The sequence below is a fragment of the Nelusetta ayraudi genome, unplaced genomic scaffold (genome assembly GCF_046127955.1).
Source record: "Nelusetta ayraudi isolate G7.1 ecotype Tasmania unplaced genomic scaffold, CSIRO-AGI_Nayr_v1 ptg000076l, whole genome shotgun sequence".
NCBI classification, from domain to species: Eukaryota; Metazoa; Chordata; class Actinopteri; order Tetraodontiformes; family Monacanthidae; genus Nelusetta; species Nelusetta ayraudi.
Genome location: NW_027466126.1, coordinates 2,109,817 through 2,134,991, shown reverse-complemented (window position 1 = coordinate 2,134,991; position 25,175 = coordinate 2,109,817). Strand labels below are relative to the sequence as shown.

At 48.2% G+C, this 25,175-nt stretch overlaps 1 protein-coding gene across 2 annotated transcripts in view; it reads left to right on the top strand.

Annotated features, from left to right (window-relative positions):
• pappaa (pregnancy-associated plasma protein A, pappalysin 1a) overlaps window positions 1-25,175 on the top strand; it is a 77,080-nt gene that overhangs the window by 28,481 nt on the left and 23,424 nt on the right. For both annotated transcript variants that reach the window (XM_076043667.1, XM_076043666.1), the window contains exons 8-14: window positions 1,936-2,064; window positions 2,155-2,246; window positions 5,183-5,379; window positions 18,490-18,600; window positions 18,905-19,040; window positions 19,505-19,718; window positions 22,553-22,727. In XM_076043667.1, coding sequence (XP_075899782.1) covers window positions 1,936-2,064; window positions 2,155-2,246; window positions 5,183-5,379; window positions 18,490-18,600; window positions 18,905-19,040; window positions 19,505-19,718; window positions 22,553-22,727 — 1,054 coding nt within the window. The remainder of the gene's footprint in view (window positions 1-1,935; window positions 2,065-2,154; window positions 2,247-5,182; window positions 5,380-18,489; window positions 18,601-18,904; window positions 19,041-19,504; window positions 19,719-22,552; window positions 22,728-25,175) is intronic.

Sequence of the window (25,175 nt, the reverse complement as noted above, 5' to 3'; positions counted from 1 at the left end):
CGCGATTCAGTGATCATCCAGACACACACACAGTAACAGTGACAACCATGGATGTACTTTTGGGTTTGTCATTTCTCCCATATGGATATTGTGGCATGGCCGAGGTGACTTCCATTGATCCATTGATTTCTCAGCGCTCAGGATCAGCCACAATCCGTTGGAGCTTTTAGACTTTCCCACTGTGTTAGGTCCGTCATGTTCTTGACTTTTATCTCGATGTGTTGAGTGTTCAAACACACACGGACATATGTGTATTCGTTCAGTATTTTTTTTTTTTTTTTCACACGCTTTGTTGAAGAACATTGGTTTCTTGGCTTGACTGCAGGAATTTGACCCAGTGTGATTGTTGTTGTTGTGTTGGGAACAGTGCATCCTAGTTATGCACCCTAGTTGGCTGGCAGTGTGTTGTTGCTCATAACAGAAATATTGTGCGGCTGTGTGTTTGTGTGTGTGTGTGTGTGTGTGTGTGTGTGTGTGTGCGCCCTGCTACGCTCAACACTGCATTTTAAAACTAGGTTTATACTACTTGATGGTCCACATAAAATGATCCATGGCTTTGCCCGCTGGACTCATTTGCTGATGTTGTTCGTCATCTATATCCCTCATCTTTTTTTGTCTGCAGTTTCCCAACCCAGACGCATAATTGCACAAAGCGGCAATGCATATCTGTCCTGTTAGAACTAAGGAACTCATGGAAAAATCTTTTATACTCACATTTTCTTCGTTGAGAGTCAAACCTGCCAGATATTAAACTGCGCTGGTGGTAGAATCAGACTTTTCCTTTTGGGAATATTATGTTTTGTTTTCAGTTTTTAAAGCGTAATAATCCAGCTTTTGTAAAATTAAGCTCTGGCCTTATTGGGCAAGAGGTTCACCGGGTTTCTCCCTTCTCCTCCTCTTCTTGTTCTCCTTGTTTCTTTTTTAATCATCAACATCACATGTCCATAAAACAAACAGAATTAAAATTTGCTCCAATAAATGACAACACATGGGGAAGGGCGTGGGCACGCATCCGCCGAGTTCACCAAAAGACATACTTCACTTGCATCAAAATACGTCTGAAACGGAATTAGACCCCAACATTTATTTTCTGTGTGACTTGTTTACACTCATGTCACATACAAAGCAAAAATCTTAACAGTTAAACAACAAAGAATAAGAAGACCGAAACTACTGTAGATTTAGAAGAGAGCGTAAACCTCCCCACCCCTCCCCACCCAACTTTGTTTACGAACCTCAAATACACAAACAAGAGTGAAATTTAATTTCTGTGCTCGCCCCGACCTGATTGTAAAAAACAATTGTCCTCCTCTGGCTTTGGGATTTTTTTTTTCTTCAGGGAGTCATTGCCAGGTTCTGAAAACAGGTTTCCTACCTTGTTTGTTTCGCTCATAGCAGCAAATATGTTTGGCGGGTTGGAGATGCGTTAAAGCAGAGGCCGCCATTCAAACGCTAGCGTGACAGTATCATCTTGTGCTACCCCCTCCCCTCATTTACTTTCCCTTCGTTTCATTTTCTTTTTTTAGCCCCGTTTATGGCTTTTTATCGGGTTTTCTTATTCACCTACTTTTTTGTTTTTGTTTTGTTTTTGTTTTGTCCTTTCAGACTTTTATTTCAGACTTCCTTATCACGGTCAATCAAGAAAAACATCATGGCGACTTTACACCCCCGCAAAGTGAGTAGTCCCCTGCACTATTTCCTCCTGTCCACTCTGTGTTCATCATGATGGTTCCTTGATTCACTGTGATAAGGAAACAGAGCAGAGCCGGACCGTGATCGGGGTAAAGCGCGGACGTACCATAGCGTGTTTTTCTCATGGCGAGCTGTTCTGAAAGTGACACAATTCTGTTTTCATTACAAGTATTCTCATGATTATTATTATTATCATTATTATTATTATTATTTTTAATCCATTTATTGTGTCTTTGTGCATAGGGACGTGGTGCCTCACGTTGCCTACACCTACCAGGTCCAGACCGTCTCCAGCCACAGCGAGAGCGAGCCCTCCCCTCCTCTGGTGCACCATCTGGGAGCTTGCTACTGTGGCGACGGACACATCCAGAGGTAGCGCCAACTCCCCGTATTCCCGTGCATTTTTGCCCATGTGCAGCGGTTCTGGATGCTTCCTGAGTCCTGCCTCCCCTAACGTTTCAGCTCCCAAGGTGAGGAGTGCGACGACATGAACTCCATGAACGGTGACGGCTGCTCCACTCAATGCCAGAAGGAGCCTTTCTTCAACTGCATTGGTGAGTCACGTGACGCCGGCCACTGTAACGGGCGCGCTTGCTCTTTTGCAATTTTCTTGAGACTAAAAAAGGAACAAAAAAAAATCCATTAATGCAGCTTTGAATGTCCCGTAAAATCAGGACTTTCCTGCGATACATCCCACAATTTGTTCTTTTTTTTTTATTCACACCTGATTTACCAGCAAGCACTGAATGAAAACCCACTCAAAGTCCTTTCAGTTTTGTTTACTACTGCCATTTGTCGCTGCTTCTCCAAATTAAAAGGAATCTGCAAACGCGAGCCACATGCTAACCTTGTGAATGAGCAGATTTTACATCTGAGTGTCTGGCCCGATGGCATCAATGTAAATCACTTTGACCTTCCGAAAGAAAAGAATCTGGAAATCATTATTTTTCAAGAGGGGGAGTCATTTATTCAGCATAGATGGATGACTGGCATCTCCTTTGTAGTTTTTTTTTCCTCTTCCTCTCTCCTGCAGCGGAGGGATATTTTCCTGTCTGACATTCATTTTGCCTCCCCTGTCCCGAGTAATGCGTGCGCGAGCGTGCAAGTGGGCTCCGCAAAGTGCACACTCATGTGTACGCTCGCGCACGCACGCGCACCTCAGCTGTTTTTTTTTTTCACCGACAGCGTCCACCCCTCATCCCCACCCCCGCTCGTGTGTGACGGCGCTGTAGTCGTGCGCAGACACCCCCAGCGGCGCGACGACGGGATCCTCCGTCTGTGTTTGTGATGGAGAGCTGACACCGAGTGTTGTAACGAGGCCACGCTGGTACAGTCTGGCTCACGTCGTCGGCCAAAACTGTTCCCGAAACGCTGAGCTGAAAATTATATCTGGAACCCGCGAATGAATTGGCCTCCAAGCCGCTGTCATCCACCACTACGGAAGAAGTGAAAGTGGGACGGAATAATCATTGCGTAGGCAAATAATCAGAAAAAAAAGAAAAATATTAGAGGCCGATGTTTCTCGGCGTTAAAAGCCCCAAAATTCACTTCAGCGTCTTGTGTCTTCGTTAAAATACGCAATGAAATGCAATAACAAAAGTCTGTCCTTCAGACAGTGTGTGCTAAACCACTCAGCTTTGCAAATCAGCCCTGCGTGATGTCAGAAAGGGCACTGATAACCGTTCCGTTTTAGTAGCACAGCATTACAATTCACCTTAATTCACCTTTTAAACAGAAAAAAACGCAATAAGGTTATCTCGTTCTGGTTTATTTGTCATTACTCTTCAACATACAAGATCAAGGGTGAAAAAAGGCCTTTGTGAGGTCACAGAGGGCACTAATGCCTCTTCAAGGTCAGTGGCAGGTGTTGGCTCCGCCTTGTTTTTGTCTCCTGGAAGGTCCAACAAAGAGTTTCAGTGGGAATGCACTACCCAGCATTTTCAGGAGGCTGCAAACATAGGGCTAATTGTTTTGATTTCTTCCAATCTGAAGTTTTTTTTTTTTTCTCAGGGGGAGCTAATTGCTCAGGCAAAAAAGCAGCTCTGAAGCTGAAATAATGAGGGACCTTTGAAGCCGCTTCCACTGTTTGTCTTAACACATTTTTTTGTTACGTCTTTGTTTTTCGTCGTCTCCAAACTGTTTCCCAACTTTCTTTGTGGTCTTTTTCTTTTTGCCGGCCCCCATTATTCACCCTCCACCCGCCTCCTCGGTGTAAACTCAAATTACACTGCCCGCTGCGGCAGCCGCTCGTCCAGGCAGCGCTCAGCTCCTGCGACTGCGGCAGCGGCGGCGAGTGTTGTTACCTTGTGCCCCCCTCGGTAGCCCCTCGCCTCGCCACTGCCAGAGGAGCAGAACTGACTCTGAGTTTTTTTGGCCGTGTTGGGAGAGGGCTGGAATTTGGAGGAGGACGCCCTGGCCAAGTTGGACCACAGTGCCGCCTTTTCCCCCCTCACTGGAACCCCACTGGCTGACACTGCTTGGACTGAGAGCGGCGAGAGGCCCAGGAAAAAAAAACAAAAAAAACTCTTGCGCTCCTGCTCTCTCTCTGTCTGTCTGTCTGTCCCTCTCTCTCTCTCTCTCTCTCCCCCGCCTCCCGCCGTCCTGCCGCTTCCCCTCGCAGACCTCCACTCCAGGTGGAAAGTCTGTCAGAGTTACGGCTGTGTCTTTTTCTTTACCTCCCGACGGCGTCTGGTTCCCGTGTTAGCTTCGTCCGGGCGTTGCAAGTCTGCCTCGCACTCTCTTTGGTTTCACTCTTCCTGTCCAACATATTCAACTCACCTGCGGTACGCCCTCTTCCTTTACCCAGCGCCTCTCGACCTTTTCACCCTTTTGGGTTTAATTGGCTCGCATATGTTTATTTGACAAAAAACGTAGTGCAAAAACTTGGTGTGGTGGAACCGTTTTCCCCCTATAAAATTCAATGTTTGCCATTTTTATGTATTTGGATGTTGGTTTTATCCATCCACCCATCCGTCCATCCATGCATCCATCCAGCCAGCCATCTATCCATCCATCCTCCTTTCGGTCCATCCATCCTCCCTTCCATCCATCCATTCATCCTTCCATCCACCCATTGATCCATCCATCAATCCCTCCATCCATCCTCCCTTCCATCCATCCATCCATTAATCCCTCCATCCATCCATCCATCCATCCATCCATTTTCCAGTACTATTTCTCCTTCACTCGGCATTGCGGGTGACTCTGGAACTTACCACAACTGTCCTAGTGCAAAGTGTGGCATTTTAAGATTCAAACCCTGTCAGTTTTTTCCCCGAGTCAATGCTATTAATTATTTGGAATAACCGTTGATGAAACAACATATTTGCAGTTGATTCTAATGCATACAAGCCATTGGGAAACTGACGTTTGGGGGGCTCTTGATGTTGATGTTTTGAGGGATTTTTATGCCAACTTATTGCCAGGCTCTCGGCAATCTCTTTGTGAAGAGGAAATCCTGGTTTTAATTCCAAATTGTGCTTCCCTGCAGAGGAGCCGAGCATGTGCTACTACTACGACGGTGACGGCGTGTGCGAGGACTTTGAGCGGGAGACAGGCGTGAGGGACTGTGGCCTCTACACCCCCAGCGGCTTCCTGGACCAGTGGGCAGCCACCGTGGAGGTCTCCCACGAGCAGAAGCCCTACTGCTCCGGCGAGGTGGCTGCTGGATACCCCGCCGTCAAAAAGGTAGGACCTCACCTCTGAAGGTGTCTTGTTTACAGTAAAAATGAAGGGCGAAGAAAGTTTTTGAAGACTTCCAGAATTCCAGATTTTTGGAAAACGGTGTCAACGTGGTGTTGGTTTGGGCTTCTTAGATGCATCCAAAAATACCAGCAGATCAAAACCTGTCTTAGCTGACAACATGCTGACATGAGATCAGAGTCAGCAGGCCGTCAGATGCCAAAGACCCCGCTGTGCATTATTAGAATTTCATGTGGATGTTAAAAGTTCCATTTTATGCCCAGTGTCAGATCTTTACGTTTCATCTGGGACTCCAGTGGAGCAGGCTGACATGATTAATTCCTCCAAAGACATAGAACAGCATATTTATCCCTTCCTGCTAAGTTAACCTAGCGACACTCTCTTGTCTTTGCGTTTGGAAGGGCACAAAGACAAGAGAGTGTCTGGGGTATCGGCTAGCGATTTAGCCTGCACCGTGTGAAAAGCGAATTACCTTTCTTACCTTTTCTGCTAATCAATCCCGATGGCAATCTTCAGCCTCTGGAAGATTCTTGCAACGCCGCTCACAAATATGAGGACCTGCCATGACACGTTTCTCACGCTTGATGCCAAAGTTTCCTCGCCTCGAGTCATTGAAGTCAGCTTCACATTCAGAGTGGGTATGACGGAGGCGTCGATCTTCTGGAAATGAAGCACCAAACGCTAAAACACACAAAGTGCATCAGATCCAACCTGTTCACTCTGAGTCTGCGGCTGCTTTCCTGCCTCAGAATTTGGCACTCTGACACCACAGCAACACAACACAACTCATCCCGTTATGTTAATTACCCGGCAAACTTCCCAACCTTTAAGCCGTTTGATTAAAGCAAACAAATCCGGACGAGGCAGGCCATTCAGCTCCCAAATTGCCTCACACCAGCGCTATTCTCTCCCGGAGAAACTAAACGTAAAAATTTAGAATAGTTTCCTATTACATTCTTTCACCGTTTTTTTGCGGTGGTTGTTGCTGCAGGCGTGCTGATTACCTGCTGGTAAACCTGGTGATTCCTGGTCCGGGTCCCGTCTGCCTGACCCTCAGGCAAGTCAGACTGCCAAAAACAAAAAACAATTACAACAAAAACGTCTCCAAAACTGATTAGCATGGTTGTGTAATCTTGACAAAAAAAAAGAAAAGAAAGAGTTGTGATTGTTAATTTGGCTCTGACAGTGCTGCCGCCGGCCAGTGTGGCTGACACTTGACTTGAGCGGAACTCTCCTATTAAGCCATAAATAAACGATTTGAGCCGTGAAGGACACGTCGTCCATAAACAAAAGAGACCGACAAAAAGTCCGATTTTTTTTTTCTCTCCCCTGCGGAGCATTCGAGTGCGATGAGATCACCTCGGCGCGAGGTGAGACGCAACGGCACGTGCAAGGAGGAAATGTGCAAAAAGCAGGAAAAACACAATGTTCCTGCCTCTCTCTGTCTCCAGGTATCCAGCTCTTGTCCCATCCAAGATCCAAGTCCAGACTCGGGCAGTTAATAAAGGGTGTTTACAGCGCTTACGTGGGCTTTTTTACCAAAAAGTATTTTATAACATACTGGAATTTAGCTTGGAGTTGTCTCTCACTTTCTTGAAGCCACATCCTCTGAACCTTCTCTTTGGATTCTGGTGGCACCGGTGTGTCCATGCCTGCTAGCATGTGCGCACCGCTTCTCTTTTTCTTTTGTTTTTGCCACCATGTGGACAAACAGAGAGTCATAAAAATCCATCCCTAGAGCCGCTTAGAATGAACTGAGAAGAGGCTCGGCGCGGGTTGTGCAGTTGTGCAATTGCATGCATGTGTCTGGAGGCGCGCGCCACAGATGAGGCATGTGAGGATCGGATCTTCAGGACGAGGAGTCGGAGCAGCAACAGACGGGCCTTTGTTCGTGGCTCTGCTTTGAATGCGGTCGCTTAACAACATAAAAAAATTGCCACAGTGGCCGCTCGGTAGCAAAACAAAGTTAGGTTGAAGATACTGCTTTTTCTTCTTTCTTTTTTTTTCTTCCTCGCAGGGGCTTTTGCCGATGTGTTGCAGCTGTTTGTTTTTTTTGGTGTTTTTTTTGGTGTTCGTGTGCGTGTGTGTATTTCCGGCTTCTTCGTCAACAGTCGGCAGACATATGGCACCCAAGATGAATGTGCTTGTTGTCAGGCGTCTAAATTGTATTTTTGTTTCTTTCACCCCCACCTGGGTTAATGCTTGCCAGAGGAGGTTTGATATTTCCGTGGACGCTTTGAAGAAAAGCTCTTTTTTGCGGGGGGAGCCGTTCATCATGCGAGAGGTGCAAGATTCACTGTGATTGTATAAAGTATCCGCTGACGTTTGTTGAGACTTTTTTGCGTAATTTCCCCCCGGCTAGGATGTCAGAGAGCTGTTGTTTTACTAAAGTGGTTGTGATCATTGTTAAAATGACACAGACATAAAATGGTAATTGCTGAACATGTGGGCGAGAGCGACAGTGGAAGACGCCGTAGCGCACTGGCGAGGTGCTGCCTCGTGCGAGAGGCAAAACAATGATTGTGTGACGTAACATACCAGCTCTCGGCAGATTTCCCGAACCGTTTCACAAGAACAGCCTTTGTTTACGTGTTTGCTGGAAGCGGTCGACACCTCCTCTCTAAGGCATAGAAAACTAGCTAATTGCTTTTTGGTTGCCGTCCTTTGCATTTTATTCATACAACGTGTGCCTTCCCGAACGTTTCTCGCCATCGTTGTTGCTCATCTTGCTTCAGTGTAACGTTGAGTCATGCTGTGAGAAGGTAATGCCTTCTCAAGACTTCACTGTTGGAGCTGCACTGTTGCTGGACTAGACGTTGGGATAATTAGCAATCACTACATTAATACTTGGGTCCAACCACACTCAATCCTTCCCTGGCTTTAATGAATCCGTTGTGTGTTGAACTTGCGGGAGTCCGTGCAGTTCATCTTCGGAAAGGAAGCAATGTGTCATCAAATGCTGGGAAATTGCTTTCAGTAGAAAGAATACGTTTAGCCGGACATTCCAAGAGAGTCAGATGTCGGATGTAAGATCGAGCCGCAGCTGGTACAACTAAGTGGACTATTGTGTTTGTAATTTGCGAGTCATTGTGATTGGAGGAGACGTTTGTCCGTAGTCTGCCAGTTGGGGAAAAAAATTGACCGTAAAAGTAAAAGCATCGGCCAATCAGCAGATCAAAAACCTTGCAAATTATCAGCATGAACGAAATGTCAGTTGCACCGTTGTGTAACAGCCCAAAGCTCCAGATTTACCTCAGGGATGCTGCCACCATGACACTAAGCCAAAATAAACTTTGTTTCACAACTGCAGCTTCTTAAAAAAACATCTTCCACAAAGGTTTAATGCAGAGACAGAGGCAGATAAACCGGGAGGGGGAGAGAGAGAGAGAGAGAGAGTTTCGAGGCAAAACAACAAATTGTCCAAATCTCAAGGTTCCTGGCAGCGAAGTCTGGGAGAATAATCTGGCAGAATAATGACTGAAAAAAAAGAACAGGGGAACAGAGTGGTCTAATCTAATTGCCCCAACTCAGATGAAGTTGTTATATTTTTGTTGAGTCAACAGTGTTTAGTCCTTCTTTGTCAGAATAATAGCCCCGTTCATTATCTGTGGGTTTTATGTGGTCATGTTTCCATGTCAGTGGCGAGTGTGACTAAAGATATGTTCCCTGATAAAGAACAATGCTTTGACTCTTTGATTTTCTTTTTCTGTCTGAACGAGTGTGTTGCGGGTAGGGGTTAGGCTGAGAGCACATCATTTCCTTCCCCGCTAGTAAACAAGTCCTGCTTCGGATTTGTATATCAGTGGCGTTTGATGTCTAAAGACGGTCTTGATTCCGTGTTTGTTGTGTGTCTTTGTGTGTCTGAGGCAGGGAGAGAGAGAAACCGGGTAACCGGTGATAGGGATCAGTGCGGATGCGAGAAAGCAACAACAGCGCAAGTAGGCACTCGAGGCCAAAAATGCTGAACAAGATGTACTCGTTGGACTTGTACTTGCTCCTTTGAGGGCTTGTAATCAGTGGGTATTTCTTTCTTGATAAAACACTCACAAAAAGGAAGAGCGGCGAAGAGATACACATCTGTTTCATTTTACGGTGAATGGCATTCTTTTTTAGTGCAGGCCTACAGAACATATACATACATACATACATACATACATACATACATACATACATACATTTTTTTGTAGCATTTGAAGGGTCGCACTCTGGAGTAAAACCAAGAGCAATGTCAGTGCAATGCCTCTACATTTGAGGCACTGCTGAAGGTGGGGTTCAGCAACATGAGAATACATGACGCGTGGAACCAATGCTAGCGGCCTGCCAGTACTCACTGTGGAGGCAGTATTTGTTGATACAGATCAGGTTAGATAAACTGGAGGCACGTAGCCGGGGGATCGGGAAAAGGGTAAAAATTGGAAAAAAGAGGGAAAAATGGACAATTGAAGTGTTGAATTCCAGACGGGAATCTTTATATCTTAAAATAACATTTTCAAAATATATTTTTTGCGCTTCGTTGACTTGTAAGAGGCGAGATCGGTGGCCCTGACGTTGACACAGTGCCTCCAGCTGGCCTTGTATAGAATATTATCACCTTGCCTTTTTTTTACTGCCCGGTTCATGGCAATATGTCACACACCAGCACCAGAAACAGTCGACATCTCTTGTGTGGCCCATAAGAAACAGGCTGACCAGCCTCCGTTGGAGACCAGACGAGACGGAGGAGGCAAATAAGTAGCTGAGAAAGTGACCGGGCCGCCGTGTTCCTGCGACGAGATGCAACCAAAGTTGGTGTTGGAGTGTGAATTGTTGTTTTAATGTTAGGTGTGTTCTCTTCTGTGGGTTGCTGGGCAGGCGACCAACATTATGTAGTACCTCACCAGGCCAGCTGGGGGCACAGGGGGCGTCAAAGGCAAGGGTGGTGGCGTGTGGCGGCGTTCTCCTCGTTACCGTGATGCCAGTCAGTCATAAAAAATTGATTTTTCAAAACGTTAACTTTAAAGTTGATGAAGTACAAGCGGCGAGGCTTTAAACGGAGAGCGCCAGGTGAGCAGATGTGGACGTGGTCGTCCTAATTGGCAGTAAAAAATGGCCGTAAACCAGATTGACCGATGGTCTTACTGCACTCGTAAGAAAATACATCACGGAGTAAAAATCACAGCGAGGTTCCAACACGGCCGCAGCTGGCCGTTCCCACGTCAGGGATGTCCTCAGACGACCACCAGTCTGACCCAATCAAAATACCATACAGGCACGGGAATAATGCACAAGGTCAATAAAGTCTGAAAAATGTTAATGATCGCACACGCAGGGGAAAAAATCCAGCCAGAGTTAATAGTTGGATTCTTTTCATTTTTCAATAACAAGCATTACTGTTCCGTTCCTGTTTTCAATTGTAGAACCAGCACAGAATCTTTTGGTCGTTCCTGTGTTTTCCAGCAGGGCCCTGGGCCTACCTGTGAGTTCAGCGAGGTGGCATCGCCTTCCTTGAATGGTTCTCCTTATAGGGCAGAGTCAGAAAACATATGCGCGCACACACACACTTGCACACACACTTAGTGCATCAACACCATGCAGGATTATGGGGCAGGTCCGTGGGGGACTGAAATGTACTACTGCTGTCTTTGTGGAGCGGAACATAATGTTCCCCCCGCGATCACACCGCGGAATACGGTGAGCCAGCTCAACCTGATCCTGAGGGATTGAGCCCAGGCACACGCCCCTGAGCAACTAATCAAAGTGCGAAGACTGTGCCAGTATCATTGTGGCTCAGGCGGATACATAGGTGTGTGTGTGTGTGTGAGTGTGTGTGCGTGTGTGTGTGTGTGTGTATTCAAAGTTTAAGATCAAACAGCGCGAGCCAGGTGATTTCTCCAGAGGGGTCGGCTGCCCGGGCAATCTGTGACGCAACCCTGGGGCGCCCCTGCCCAACACCGGCCTTAATTATACATGAGCGACAGAAGGGATAACGTTTTAGTCCTCTCACGCTGCAAGTAATTGCCTATATGTGCGATGTGCATCCGTCTTGAGGCGCTGGACACAGCAGGCGTGAGGTTCGGGATTAAAGGGATAGCTTGCGCAAAAAGTGTCCCAAGTTCCGCCCGTATGTCAGCGACGGAGGAACGGTTATGGAGTTTCAAGCAGGTAAAAGAGAATTCCAAGGAAGCCAAATCTTCTCCAAATTGCAACGTTTTCGCTTTTTTTTTTTTTTTTTTTTTTTCCCAAAGCTACAGCAGGTGTCGAGTTTTTATTTCAACTTTCTTTACATGCTAAGCCAGGATCACTCATTCATTATAAGTCATCCGTGTGCAGTTGAAGCTCGTGCACATCGCGATTGTGTTTCCCATCCTAAGACAGACGCACCTGATTTTTCTTTTTTCGCAGTCGCTTTAAAGACCCTCAGTTTATTCTGCGCTGGCGTCGCTGGTTCGAGATGAACTGCGGCTTCCGTGTGGATGCCACCGCCTGGCATTTCTAGTGAGCTTTCCCTTTAAAATGCAACCAGTTCACTTTTTTTCTTTGGTAGGTATGTTACGTCTCAGATGGAAAGGACAGGCTGCCGCGGTTGGCAAAAACAATGAAACGAAAGCTGGGCTAGGTTTTTTTTTTTGCTTTTTTTTTTTTTTTTGCTTTTCCCAATTGCTCTCAGCAAAAAAAAAAAAAAGAAAAGAAACAAAAAACACCAGCCCATGCGTGTGCGTGTGTGCGTGCGTGTGTGTGTTTGTTTGTGTACTCCAGAGGTGGAAGCATGAATATTGCATACAGGCCACTGCAACACTCCCCCCCCCCCCCCCCCCCCTCCCACCCTCCACCGTATGGAGTACATGCAAACAAACACACTCATGGTTGGCGGGATGGGGGTGGGGGGTGCGAAGAGGATGGTAGGAGGTCGGGGGGATTGCACACACTGTTGCACAAGCCCACACACACACACACACACACACACACACACACGCATGCATGCAAACACCCGTCGCACCACATGCCCACAAAAACAAAATCCTCGTACAGTAGCCAAGCTGTAGCCTACAGCAGCAGCAGCAGCAGCAGCAGCAGCAGCAGTGACGACCCGACTTCTCCGGTGGCGGCGGCGTTTCCCTCACAACCACACGGCCCCTCCGGCAAAGCGCCAGTGACATAAGCGCGTGGCAATGTTTAAAAGCCAAAAAAACACACACAAAAAACCCGGCCAGGAATGGCGTTCCCTCTCCTCGCCGTCTCAATTATTATTGTGGTTCCGCCATGTGGAAACCTCATCGTGGAGGCTGTTTTTTTTTTTTTTGTGGGACCCACTCTTGCATCCCGAGGCCGTTATATGCGCAGCTTTGGCTCGGTCGGTTACGTCAAAACGTAAGGCGGCGGTGGCGGCAGCAGCAGCAGCAGCAGCAGCAGCAGCAGCAGCAGCAGTCTGAGGACGTTTATTTTCTCCGCCTCAGCCGTCTCACTGCCAGGTTCCTCCCGCTACGTTAATTTGTGGTCTGCGTTGCCCGCCGCCGCCACCACCCAGCCACCCGCTCTCGCACTCTGCCTGGATGAGATGTGGGGGTGGGGGTGGGGGTGATGGAGGGGGGCGGGTATATAGGTAGAGGGCGCTGCGCAATTGTGCCACTCATTCAACTTTTACGGCCTCGTTCTCGGTGGGCCGTGGAAGCGGCGCTGCCGTTAAGGGCCCCAGGCACCAATGAGACGGTGAGCCTCGGCCGGGTGTGGGTGGAGCTGAGTGACAGGACATTACCTCACACGCCAGGCGCTTACCAGCATTCCAGTAAACCATGGGACGGCGCTTGGAAAGTCGCGCTAGTTTTCTTTCTCTCTCTCTCTCTCTCTCTCTCTCTCTCTCTCTCTCTCTCTCTCGCTCTCTCTGCTTCTCCCCGCAAATGCCTCACAGATGCTCATTCCTGCGCTGCGGCCTTGCCGCTGCGCCCGTGATGTGTGTTGTGTTGTTTTTGTATAGACGCACCTCGTGGAGTATATATATCATGGAAATGGGCATGACCATGCAATTTGTCATCGCTGTTGTTGCTGCAAAGTGAAACCCAAACACACAAACACCGAGAGAGAGAGAGAGACACACACACACACACACACACACACACAGAGGATGTATTGGTGGAGAGTAGCTGGACGGACCAGTCGGTATCTGTTGAGGCTGAGCCAGCGGTAGGAAGTGTCAGGCTGTTAGCGAATGACTTTTCGCTCAACCACTAAATTGCACCGGTCGTGTCTCCGGTTTGCGTCACTCACAGCTGCGGTGGCCGGGAATCTTCCATCTCTGCTGCAGTTGGAGCGCAAAAAACAAAATGACACATCCAGTATGTTTTGAACAGACAAACAAACAACAAGCAAAAAAAAACCTGTAAATTCTTTATTGACTGCGAGAACCTGTTTCTGTCGCAACCTGTGCTCCTAAATATGCCATCTATCTATCTGTCTATCTATCTATCTATCTATCTATCTATCTATCTATCTATCTATCTATCTATCTATCTATCTGCCATTGAGTGTATTCATGGTTGCAGCTCCACTGGGCCACTGAACTCAACCCTACTGTATTCCTCCCAGATTTTTTCGTCTTAGGCGGAAAATCAGTTTATGTACCAAATAGGACCTGACTCCATTACCAATGGTGTCAGTGTTCCTGCTTTCAGATCTTTTAGTATTTGGCCCCTATTTCCCCTGGCCAGCCTGTCAGACCAAACAGGTGGTTTATCCAGTAGAGGGAAGACATTTTATTGTTGTCTTGACTCTGTTTTTTTTTATTACTAGTATTCCCTTTTAAGAGTACTCCAATTTTTATGCTCTTAATAAAAGTTCTTACACTGCAGGCATATTTTCAAGGGGCTGTGGAGACAGACACTCGCACTCTGTTTTTCTCCTCTCCTCTGGTTTCCTCTTCGATTTCGAGACCCTGCAGCCCTGCAGCTGTGATTTACAAACAGCAGCTCTAGGTCAACGGGTGGAGCGATTGGCTGTTCTCTATGCCAGCCCGATGGCCTCAATCCAACATGCTTTATATGACTATTACAAAATCATTTGTCATCATTTAATCAACGCTCGTTAGCAGGTTTGGCAGCATTTTTTCTACTTATTTTAATGAGGTGATTTTAATCAACAATTTATTTAAAAGGTCTTCCAGCAGGTGGTACATTTGTATGTATGAGGGTTTTAAAAAAAACAAAAACAAAATAGATCTTCCACCTTTTTTTTGTTGTTTTCTTGTGGGTCAGCGGTTACACATCCACTGGGTCTCTTAAGGCCACCACTGACAAAAATGGCTGCAAATAACAAACGTGATCGAGTGACCTTTTCCTTCGAATTTTTGCAGTGATTTAATATTCCAAAAATATTAAATCTGTGGGCTGATTCATCAAGACTCGCAGGACGTCTGCAGCGCAGAAACCACAGCAGCCCTGCTCTTGATCTCGTTGGGTTCAGCTTGTGAAAACATAAAAAACGGTTTCAGGAATCATTTTGCGTCCGTTTTTTTTTTTTTTTTAAAGTGGAGCCAGACAGTTATGCGAAAGACATAAAGAGAAGGTGCCCTGCAGTTCTCATCCCTTGTGAAGAAAAGTTTCATACAATGATAGTGTGTAAAAATCCCCAGAGAACGTAAACCACATGCCAGCGATCCAGAAATCTGCATAAAATTGACATTTTTGCTACTTAACGTAAAGAAAACTGAACCATTGGAATTCCTCAACCTCAATGTGCTGCTACACCAAGAAGAAAAAAAGCAAACAAACAGAAAAAAATCTTAAGATGGGGGAAGAGAGAGAAACATTTATAGAACGTTCTGTAAAAGTACATAAGTGTTGCTGTTTCTGATTTTTTTTTATGATACCTCCCATATTGTGTGTGTGTGTGTGTGTGTGTGTGTGTGTGTGTCTGTGTCTGTGTGTGTGCGTGGGTGATACATTCACTTTCAACAGCGACGGCACGCTCGCCTTGAAAAGAAAAGAGAAAAAAAAAACATTCAAAAAGACACTGTGGTTTATCAACGCTTGTGTTTTCCATTAAGGTTCAATACGGAAATACTTCGACTCGGGGAAGAAGTGTGGAGTATTAAGTTTTACAGAGGATAAAATTTAACAGCGGGGTTAACATGCTGCTCTGTTTTAGGGCTCTTAGCAAGTCAGAGAACGAGGAGTCGGCCAATGGGCCTGCGGCGGCGGCGGCGGCACTCAGGTCGGCCTGCCACCGCGGCGGGGCTGCTGAAGGTGAAGTGACGCGTCTGTCCCGCAGTTTTATTTACGGTGTCTTCGTCCCGCACGGGCGAAGACACCACCGAAGCAGCCGACCTGCGTCGAGATATTTCAAGTTTCTTTCCCGAACCTCGGGGTGTCATCGAGCTGATGGACGTTTACGAACGTGCAAGATTTTTCTGTGCGGCGTTCCCGTTGGGCGGCTCCTACCGTCACCCACCTGCAGGTGACCAAGTGGAGTCAATGGCAGGTCAACAAGGACGGGCTTTGGACTCCTGTTTGACTTTTCGACTTGCAGCAGGACACAAAGGGGAAATGAGCCTCGGGGAGACTCGTGAATTGCATCCCACTGGTGTGAAGCTTCGTGGGTGGTGGTGATGGTGGTGGTGGTGGTGGTGGTGGGTGTAGGTGGCAACAGTGGTGGTGGCGGCTAATTGCCTCAACAAAAAAAAAGAAAAGGAAAGGAAAAGAAAGAAAGAAAGCCGAGGTTCTCCCTGTGCCAACGAGTGTTTGTCTGTCTGGAGCTATAAGTTAATTAATGGCAGGAGATAGGAAGAAAGCAGGAGGGGGAGGAGGGAGAAGGGAGGAGGCAGGGTGTTGATTGAAGGTGAAGATGGCGCCACCTGTGTTTGCATGAATAAATAATCAGTTTGCTCACGGAATTGGTGCCCCCCCCCTTCACTATCCACACACACACACACACAGACCCCCTCCTTGTTTGCAAAAACAATGGCGAGCAAACAGCTTCCTTTGGTTTTAAATTGATTAGCAAGCCACCCCCCTTCCTCCCCTATTCCCCTCCCTCCCATCACCACCACCCCCCCACCCCCAACCCCTTTTAAAATATATTGCTTAATTAAGTCATACGCCAGTCGAAGGCACTCAGACTGTTGTGGGTTCCAGTGGATTAAGTCCAGGCCACCATCAGCGTCGGGCCGGGGCAGGAATGTTGAACTCTGGGAATGGCTGCACTTGTCACAGCGAATTACCATTAGGCTCCATCCGCTCGCCATGTATTTACCCGTTCGCCGCATTTCTGCAAAAAAAAAGAAGAAAAGAAAAAAGGCCTTTGTCTAACTACCAGTTGCGTAACGGGGACGCAGGCCGCGGGCCGCGGTGGGAACGGAGACGGCGGCTCCCACGGGCCGGCGACCTCAGGTGCTTGTCACCTTCGTTTCTGCCGCCTCAGCTGGAGGGGCGGGGCTGGTGGGTGGCGGCAGGGAGGTGGCATCAACAGATGCACGCACAGATAGCGGCTCCGTGACGCTTTTCCATGGTGGCAGGATCTTACAGGAGAGCCGCTTTAGCAGAACTCTCGGGTTACCGGTGTCTCATTTCACCAGCTCAGGCCAGCGGGCAGAAACTCACCGTCCTTGGGTCGGCGCCCTCGTTTGTCCTACCTGCGTCTCTGCGGCCTCACGGTGGACCCACAGTGTCCCAGCACTCTGTAACACTCTGTCTCTCTGCCTCTAAATTCTTTGTTATGTGGATTCAAGGTTTTTTCTTTTTTTTTCAAATTAGTTTTCCTAATAATTAATAACAGCTCGCAGCAGCTGCAGATTGCTCGTATTTCATCTCTGAAATTCAGCCCATCTAACTTCAAGTGGCAATTGACTTCAATCTGTCTTCATTTTCCATGGATTCCATAACCAATCGGTGTTCTTCATGGATATAGAGGCAGGAGGTACAGGCGAGGTTAAGATGTGCAGCCGTTGACCTGTGAAAGTGTCTGCAACAAGTTCGAAAATGCTGTTGGCTGCTAACGAAATTAGCTCGGATGCTGCAATAGCTTTTTTTTCTTCATGTATTCTCTTTTCATCCAACTGGCTTTTGCAGGATTTTTAACAAACACTGATCAGCTAGCAGCTAGCTGTGGGATTGTTACGCTCATCTCAGCATTCACATCGACAGGAAGCTTTGAGCTGGAAAAACTACCAACGTATGATCCCTCTGTGATAGGTAGAAAGCTCATCCAATCAACTTCCAAATATTCTTCTCTGAAGCACATGCATACCCGATTTAAACCAGAAGTATTTTGACTTCATCCAGATGAAATAATTAACTTTGGCCACCGACCCTGCACTTGGGTCATTTCTTCAGCCTGCATCAGACCTAGGCCTGCGCTTGCGTAGATTTATTGAGGCTGGATCATATAAAATGCATTCCTGAATCTTTTCAAGTTAGCGTTATTTATGTTGCTGGCAGGGTGATAGAATGTATCGGTGAAGCCCCGGGCAAATCACCTCTGCTGTTCTTGCTTAAATGTTCTGCATACTTTGGTGGTGGTGGTGGAAAAAACTTCAGAGGCACAACTTTTTCATCTTCCTCTCTGTGGTAAAATTGTTTTAAAACCATTTAAAAAAAAAATCATGTGGCAACTCAGAATCTTCTTACTCTCCAGTCCTAAAACTGATGGTTGCTTCAGGCAATATCACGATTGCTTCGGAAAAAAAGGCCAAACCATGAGGGACCATTAGAAACTTTCACAGACTCATTGTGTGCATGAATGTAACAATGCATTGTTCAGAATGCGCTATGAAATTGCAAATTTGTGCTGAAATTAACCCAAACCACCCAGTTAGAATCGGTGTGATGATCCTTCGTGTCTGGTTTGAGCCGACAATGAATAAACGGTTTCAAATTCAGTCTTACCAATTTGCAGAAGTCTTGAGAGCGAGACTTTAAAAACATTTTTTCACCGCTATCTGCGGCCACGTCGACAATTATCTCGTTCAATAAAACACATAAGCCTCCCAGTTTCTTGTCTGCATGGTTGCACTGCAAGAAAAGTTGCCGTCCTGTTGAATATCGACAAAAATGTCGATATTCAGCAGGACGGATGGAGTTGCCAACTGTCGCTAATGTCCCTCTACCTTCCTTCCTTCCTTCCCTGCAGACGTGCCAGTCCAAGCTGTTTGACCTGTCCGACGGAGTGTCCCAGTACGCCTGGTTCCCCTGCCGCGAGGCTCGCGTGTCCTCCTGGGGATACCCCAGCTACTGGCTGAAGGTGGGGCTCCTCTGGATCACGGCGCGCGTGACAAAATAAAGAATTAACATCAGTTTTAAAGAGTTTTACATTTACAATACATTTACATATACAACCGGTTCAGCTATGTGCTAATCACAGTGGGAAATGCTGAGAGCGATCAATGGCATTAAGCCACCAATGTCAGTGTTACAAAAACAACCACCAGTCCAAAAAAGTAATAAAGAATTGTGACTCGCCGTCAGATGGATGATCTCTGGTAGCAGTCGCGTAATAACTGTGAAGATTTCAATACGACTTTGGTGTGTCGGCTGGTTTTTCCCAGGCCTACTTCTCTCACCCCATGGTGGCAGCAGCCGTGATCGTCCATCTGGCCACGGACGGGAAGATCTTCATCGACCAGACTCAGAGCAACATCACGGTCCAGCTCGTGGACACCAAGGAGGGCATCCACAGCCTCGGTGAGAAGCGCTCGATGTGTGCAAACAACTTCCATACCACAGATAGGAAAACAGCACATCATCATCATCATAGTTAGTCACTGTGCAGCTCGGTTACTTTCACGAGATTTCTAGTTGGTGTTGAGTGAGATGTGTTTTTTAGTGATGCCAATTTCTGATTTAAACCGCAGCTGCAGCCGCATCTATGCTACTCTGTTAGCGGCGGTCACAGTTTTGCGACTTTGTGGTCTCCTTCTGTGGATCTGCAGAGCGTCATTGACCTCCACCATCTTCATCATTGTCGAAATCTGATTGGTTGTGCCATTCATGAAAAATAGAAATGAGTTAATGAGTCGACTGTAAATGCGGCCGTGTAAAAATGGTAATTATGAGTTAGAACGTTAGCCTCTTTGCCTCGTCACTTGTCCTCAGTCTCACCTTCTGCACCTTCTGCACCTTCTGCACCTTCTGCACCTTCTGCGCAGGCGAGTGGCTCCTCAGCTGCCGCACCAACCCACTGGTGATCCCCGTCAGCCACGACCTGTCGGTGGCCTTCTACCACACCAAGGCCATCCTGCTCATGTTCACCTCGCCCAACGTGGCCATCTCCGGGGTAGGCCTGCGCTCCTTCCAGTCCTTCGACCCCATCACCATCAGCGGCTGCCAGAGCAACGAGATCTACAACCCCACCGGCCAGAGGTGAGGACGCGGCCGGCGCATTTTCTTTTTTTCTTTTTTTTCTTTTTTTTGAAAGTCTCTTGAATGAATGATAACACGCATCTGTGTGCAACCGCAAGCAACGGTTTTGCAAAGAAGGTTGATGTGCCCACAGTTCCACTGTTCAAAGACTTTTATTGTCTTTTCTCAGGACAATATCCACTTCAGAAATGTTGAGGGCGTGATTCTTGTCTCAACTTTTGCAGGGCAACCACTGTAACATTTCTGGGCTTAAAGTAGGAGAAAGATAAAAGGAAACAGGACACGTTTCAGTTCACATGTTCAAAGTGAATGAAGGAGATTCATCCGAGCGCTGAGGCGCCACTCCGACCCTGCTTACAGTAAAAAAACATTACAGCCATTAAGGAGATGAACAAAATGTAAGAACACACAAGACTTTATGAGCAACCGACTACGAGGACGAGATGCTGAGGGCCTTTTGTCTTCGTGCCATGCATTACCAGACTGGTTACTAACAAGCTCTTTCCTCTGCAGCGTTTTTACCCCCAAAAAGCTCCGGCGATGACAACCAAATATCATAAATAAGAAATAAAATTAATTTGAGCTGTCGGATTGACCGCAGCCTCAGTCGCCTCGCCAGTATTTTCCTCATCAAGTTGGCCGCCTCTAAAAATCCCAGCAATCATTGCAACAGCGGCGGACGTGTTTGAACACTGTGGGTTTTTTTCCGCTGGACGGCTGCAGTCCGATTCGAATCCTCTGCAAATTTTCTGACAGGCAGATTAAACAAATTGTCCGACAAAAAAGCAAACGTGCAATGCGAGACTCCCTATTTGGATCATTTTGTCTCCCTCCCCCTCCTCCTTCTAGTATGAGACAAAATGATTAGCAACATGTGGAAATCTGAGACGTTTACAAAACCGCCAAAATAAAATTAACACATATTTAGTTTCAAATTGTAATTTTTTTATTTCCCCCTTTTTTTTTTTTTTTTTGGCGCCTCCGGAACAGTTAATTCGATATAATGCGGAGTCACGGACGGCAGAAGGAGCTGGCGAGAGACCACACAGGCGCAGGGAATCCCAATCTACCAATTACCACACCACTGTCACGCATGAGACAAAGCCGAGCGCCGACGCTCCCTCAACACTTTCAACAGGAAGAAACGCGCTAATAAACACGGCGGCAGGCGGCTGGCCGGGGTGGGGGTGGGGGGGTGGTTGGAGGGGTGGGGGTCTGCGGCGGCAGATAAAGCTGTTTGTTTGCGCCGCCGAGACAGGTTTTTTTTTTTTTTTTTTTCCCAGGGAACCTCGAACGGATGAAAAGTGCTTCTTATCCGGCGGGAAATTGTTTGTGGCCCACCGAGTGGTTCCCCCACTTGTGGAGGTTTTTGGGTTCTGATTTGGTTCACACACACACACACACACACACACACAGCCACACACTTTATTTAATTACTTGTGGCTGTTGCAAAGTGTTGTTTTATGGCCGTAATTGGGCCACTTTTCACTTTCTGCAAGCTAAACGTGACCAGCTTTCCCTCTTTTTATTTACCGTCATCCGTCTCTGTTTTTCACAATTCTTCAGGTCCCTCTGCTCATCATCCCGGCCACTGCCGCCCCGTCCTGCGCTGACCCTCTTCCTCTTCCCCTTCCCCTTCCCCTTGCCTCCACCCCGCCACGCCGTCCATCCTTCGGCCTGGCCTCCCCCTTCTCTCCCCTCTCGCTCCCCCCTTTTCGGTGCCTCCCGCTCCTCCCTCCATTCTCATCCTCCTGGGCCTGAGCTGCACATTTCCCGTAATACTTCTGCCCCTCCACAAAAAACACCACAGAGCCCCCTCAAAAACCCCTCCCACCCTCCCACCCCCGCCTCTCCCACCCCGAGCTGTTAACAACGGGTGCTATTAACATGACTAACTTTTATGTTCCATGCACATCTGCAAATGCATGCACATGTGCAGTACGTTCTCCCCTCCTCCTGCCCCCTTCTTCCTCTTCGTCTTTTCTCTTTAAGCCTCGCCTCCCTTTGAGCAGCGTCTATGTGTGTGTGTGCACGAGCGCCGTGTGCCAGTTCAGTCCCCGGCCTATAGGACGATACGTTTTCAGGTAGATAAGTTCCAAGAGCGATGGATTTTGCCCCCCTAAGCCAAATTGCCCCACGGTGACTGAGGCTTCCAGGCTTCCCTGTCCTCTGCCCTTGAGAGGAGACTGGACGCCGGGGACAGTATTTATGTGCTCAGCTTAGTGGCTTTTAAAAAATAATTTAAAAAATAAAATAAAAAATACCACTGGCACCGTCAGACCAGCAGGGGCTCATTTGGTTTCACTTTTTTTTAGTGGTTTCATATGGTGGTTGTTCTATAAATATATACATTTATATATATATAAAAAAAAGTGAAAAGCAGGAAAATCAACATTTCTGATCTTTTATGAAAAACTTCAGATATTATATACTAAGAAATGAGTGAATACAAAGAAGGGACATTTGACTGTAGCCCCTCCCCCTCTCTCTCTGACCCGATGCTTCAGGAGGTGTGAACTCTGGTGACCAGGTGCGCAGGGGTGATCCGTTTGAAGGTGGGGATGGAGGGTGGGGGAGTGGACGTGATGACCCCCCCCTCCCTCTCTCTCTGCTTCTGCTCTATTGATTCGATATGTAAAGCAGCCATTGGTGGATGGATTGACGGACAGACGGCTGTGGTCGTCTCGGCCGTCTGCAGGAGAAACAGTCTGAGTGTTGTCGTCGTTGACTCTAATTGTGGTTTCTCCCCCTCCCAACCCTTCCGTCTCCCTCTCCCACTCCTTCCTTTTTCTTTCTCCCCTCCTCCGTTCACGCCACGCGCGCCCCCCCGGTAGCTGCGTGCACTACTCGTGCGAAGCCATCGACTGCCAGGAGCCGCTGATCCGCAATGCAGAGCTCAGATGCAGCAGCACCGGGCGCCACTTCTACAACGGGGACCGCTGCACCATCTCCTGCAACTCCGGCTACAACCTGCAAATCCACCAGGATGATGACATCATCAAGAGCCAGGTAAACACCCCCCCCCCCCGCCACCCTCCTCTACTCCTCGCCCCTCCTCCCGCTCACACAAAGCTCAGGAGGCGGAGGAGGAGCGTGCGCGCCAGCAAACACCTGACGTGCAGCCGGAGGGGACGTGGGTTCGTGCACGCGGACGCGCGCACGGCTTGGGAGGGGGTGTTTTGGTGCAAAATGAGGTGCACAAATGTCAACCCCCCCCCTCCTCTCTGCGAATCCCTGGTTTCCTCCGCGCTCTTTATTTTCGCACCTGCAGGAACTGGGCTCGGCCGGTCGAGCCTCCTGAGAGAATGACGTCATCGCGGCCGGCCAGGTAGCCTGAGTGCTGCTCTGAGACACCTCCCAGTGCACACACACACACACGCACACGCACACTCACACGCACACATGCACACACGCACACACACACACACACACACACACACACACACATAAACGCACGCACACACAGACAGTCGCCTCTGCATCGCGCGGCATCCCGGTGCGTGTGACATGGAAAACGCGCCCGCACGTCGGCAAAGTTGCGAGCGCGTGCACGTACGAGCACGTCCATGTACGAGCGCGTGCACGTCCGGAGCGCCGCCGCCGCCTCTTTTGCAGGAGCGCTCGCTCGGTCCTCCAGGCTGCGCTCGCTGCACCATCACCTCAAACAGTCACTTTGTATCGCTGCTCCACAGGGACGATGACATCATCGCATAGTGTCTGCCCGCCCCTCCCCTCCCCTCCCCTGCTACTCCTCCTCCCCTCCCATCTCCTCCCCCCCTCCCCGCCTCTCATTTCCTCCTCCCCCTCCCTCCCTCCCCTCGCCGCTTCATTTTTTTTTTCCACGCACATCGAGATCTCAGTTAAAGGGCAGAGATTTCACTCAAAGCGGCTCCCTCCTCTGCCAGCCACTCTCGCGGCGGCGGCGACGACGACGACACAGATTCCCACCCAGACGTGTGTGCGTAGCAAGCGAGCAAAACAAAATAAAGAAACAGCAAAGGCAGAGAGCAGTTGACGCTGGCGTCGTAAAAACCTCTTCTGGAGCAGCTCCAGCTGCTGTAAATGCTTTATCCTTCTCCACGGCTCTGTAAAGCAAGTCTACAAGACAATCTATTAATGCTCCCTCGCAGGGATGGAAGCTGCACACGGCACATACAGTACAGTGTGTGTGTGTGTATGTGTGTGTGTGTGTGTGTGTGTAGTTTTGTTTTGTGGCGTTTCTCTTTGGACCTAGATGGCCGTGTGTGTGTGTGTGTGTGTAAGCAGGCGAAAACATTCAGAAAGTGAAGCAGACAGAGAAGAAATGTTTTAATGGAGTCGAAGGAAGAGGAGGAGTGATGACTTTTCATGGCATTCGCTGAAGTTTCCGACCTTAACAATGTATTCTCTGTGTATTCTTTCTTTCTTTCGCATGGCCGTTGCCGCCACTTCCAATTCTGAAGCGTCTTCCAGACGGGGAACTTGGACGGATGGGGGGAGGAAGGAGAGTGTGGCGCGTTTTTTTTTGTTTTTTTTTCTTCTCCCCCTCGTACCTTCGGCGGCGGTGGCGGCGGCAGATATTTACATCCTCATTCATGCGTGCGAGGCTACAAACTCGATCAGAGTGGACGACGCGGAAATCTAATTGCATTATGTCCTGACTGACAGCGGCTCGGCGCGGCTATTCATCAAAGTCAAGTCATTCGGTGATGAATTATGCTTTTGAGAGAGGGAGTGGCGGGCGGGTGAGGGGGAGGAAGGAGGGGTGGGGGACGGGGGACGGGGGGGTGTGGGGGGGGAGAGAGCCAGAGACAATAGAGAGTAAAGTAGCAGATGCCAGATATGGTTTTGTTTTTTTTCCTCCTCCGTCCCGGCAAGGTTCACCTCAAATTGCGACTGACGCTTCCAAATGATTCGAGGAGACGAATCCGGGCGCCTCAGGAAGCAACAAATCTCCACTGTTTGGGTTTGTTCCTGCCAAAGCGCTCGTGTGAAAACATCAACGACGTTCTCGTCGGTTTTTTACCTTATATTTTATGGCTGCTGAGCAGCAGATCGATTACTGTGCAGGAAGCTGGTCGGTCTGGTCGCCTCCGTTTTTACAACCCCAACCCGGTCAAGGAGACGCCCACCTGTCTGTCAATGGCTCCCCCTCTCCGCCGGAGGACCCGCCCTCACACTCGTCCTCCCCCAACGCTCCTGAAGGTCACAGACCTCCGGAGGAAATATTTGACAGTCGACTCGAACCAACGTCTCCATCTTTCCAATTTCAAGTTCTCTGGCCGAGAGAGTCTCTGTTGCACTGCAGCAGGAACATATGGACGCCATTCGCTAGCAACTCTCTCGCTCGCTCTCTTGCTCTCTCTTCAGCTTTTTTTTTTTATTCCGTCGGCCCAATTAGTTTAATCCTGCAACTTTTTTTTTTTCTGGGCCGCAGACAGACGGCGATGTTAAGCTATAGAATCCAGCGGGGAAAAA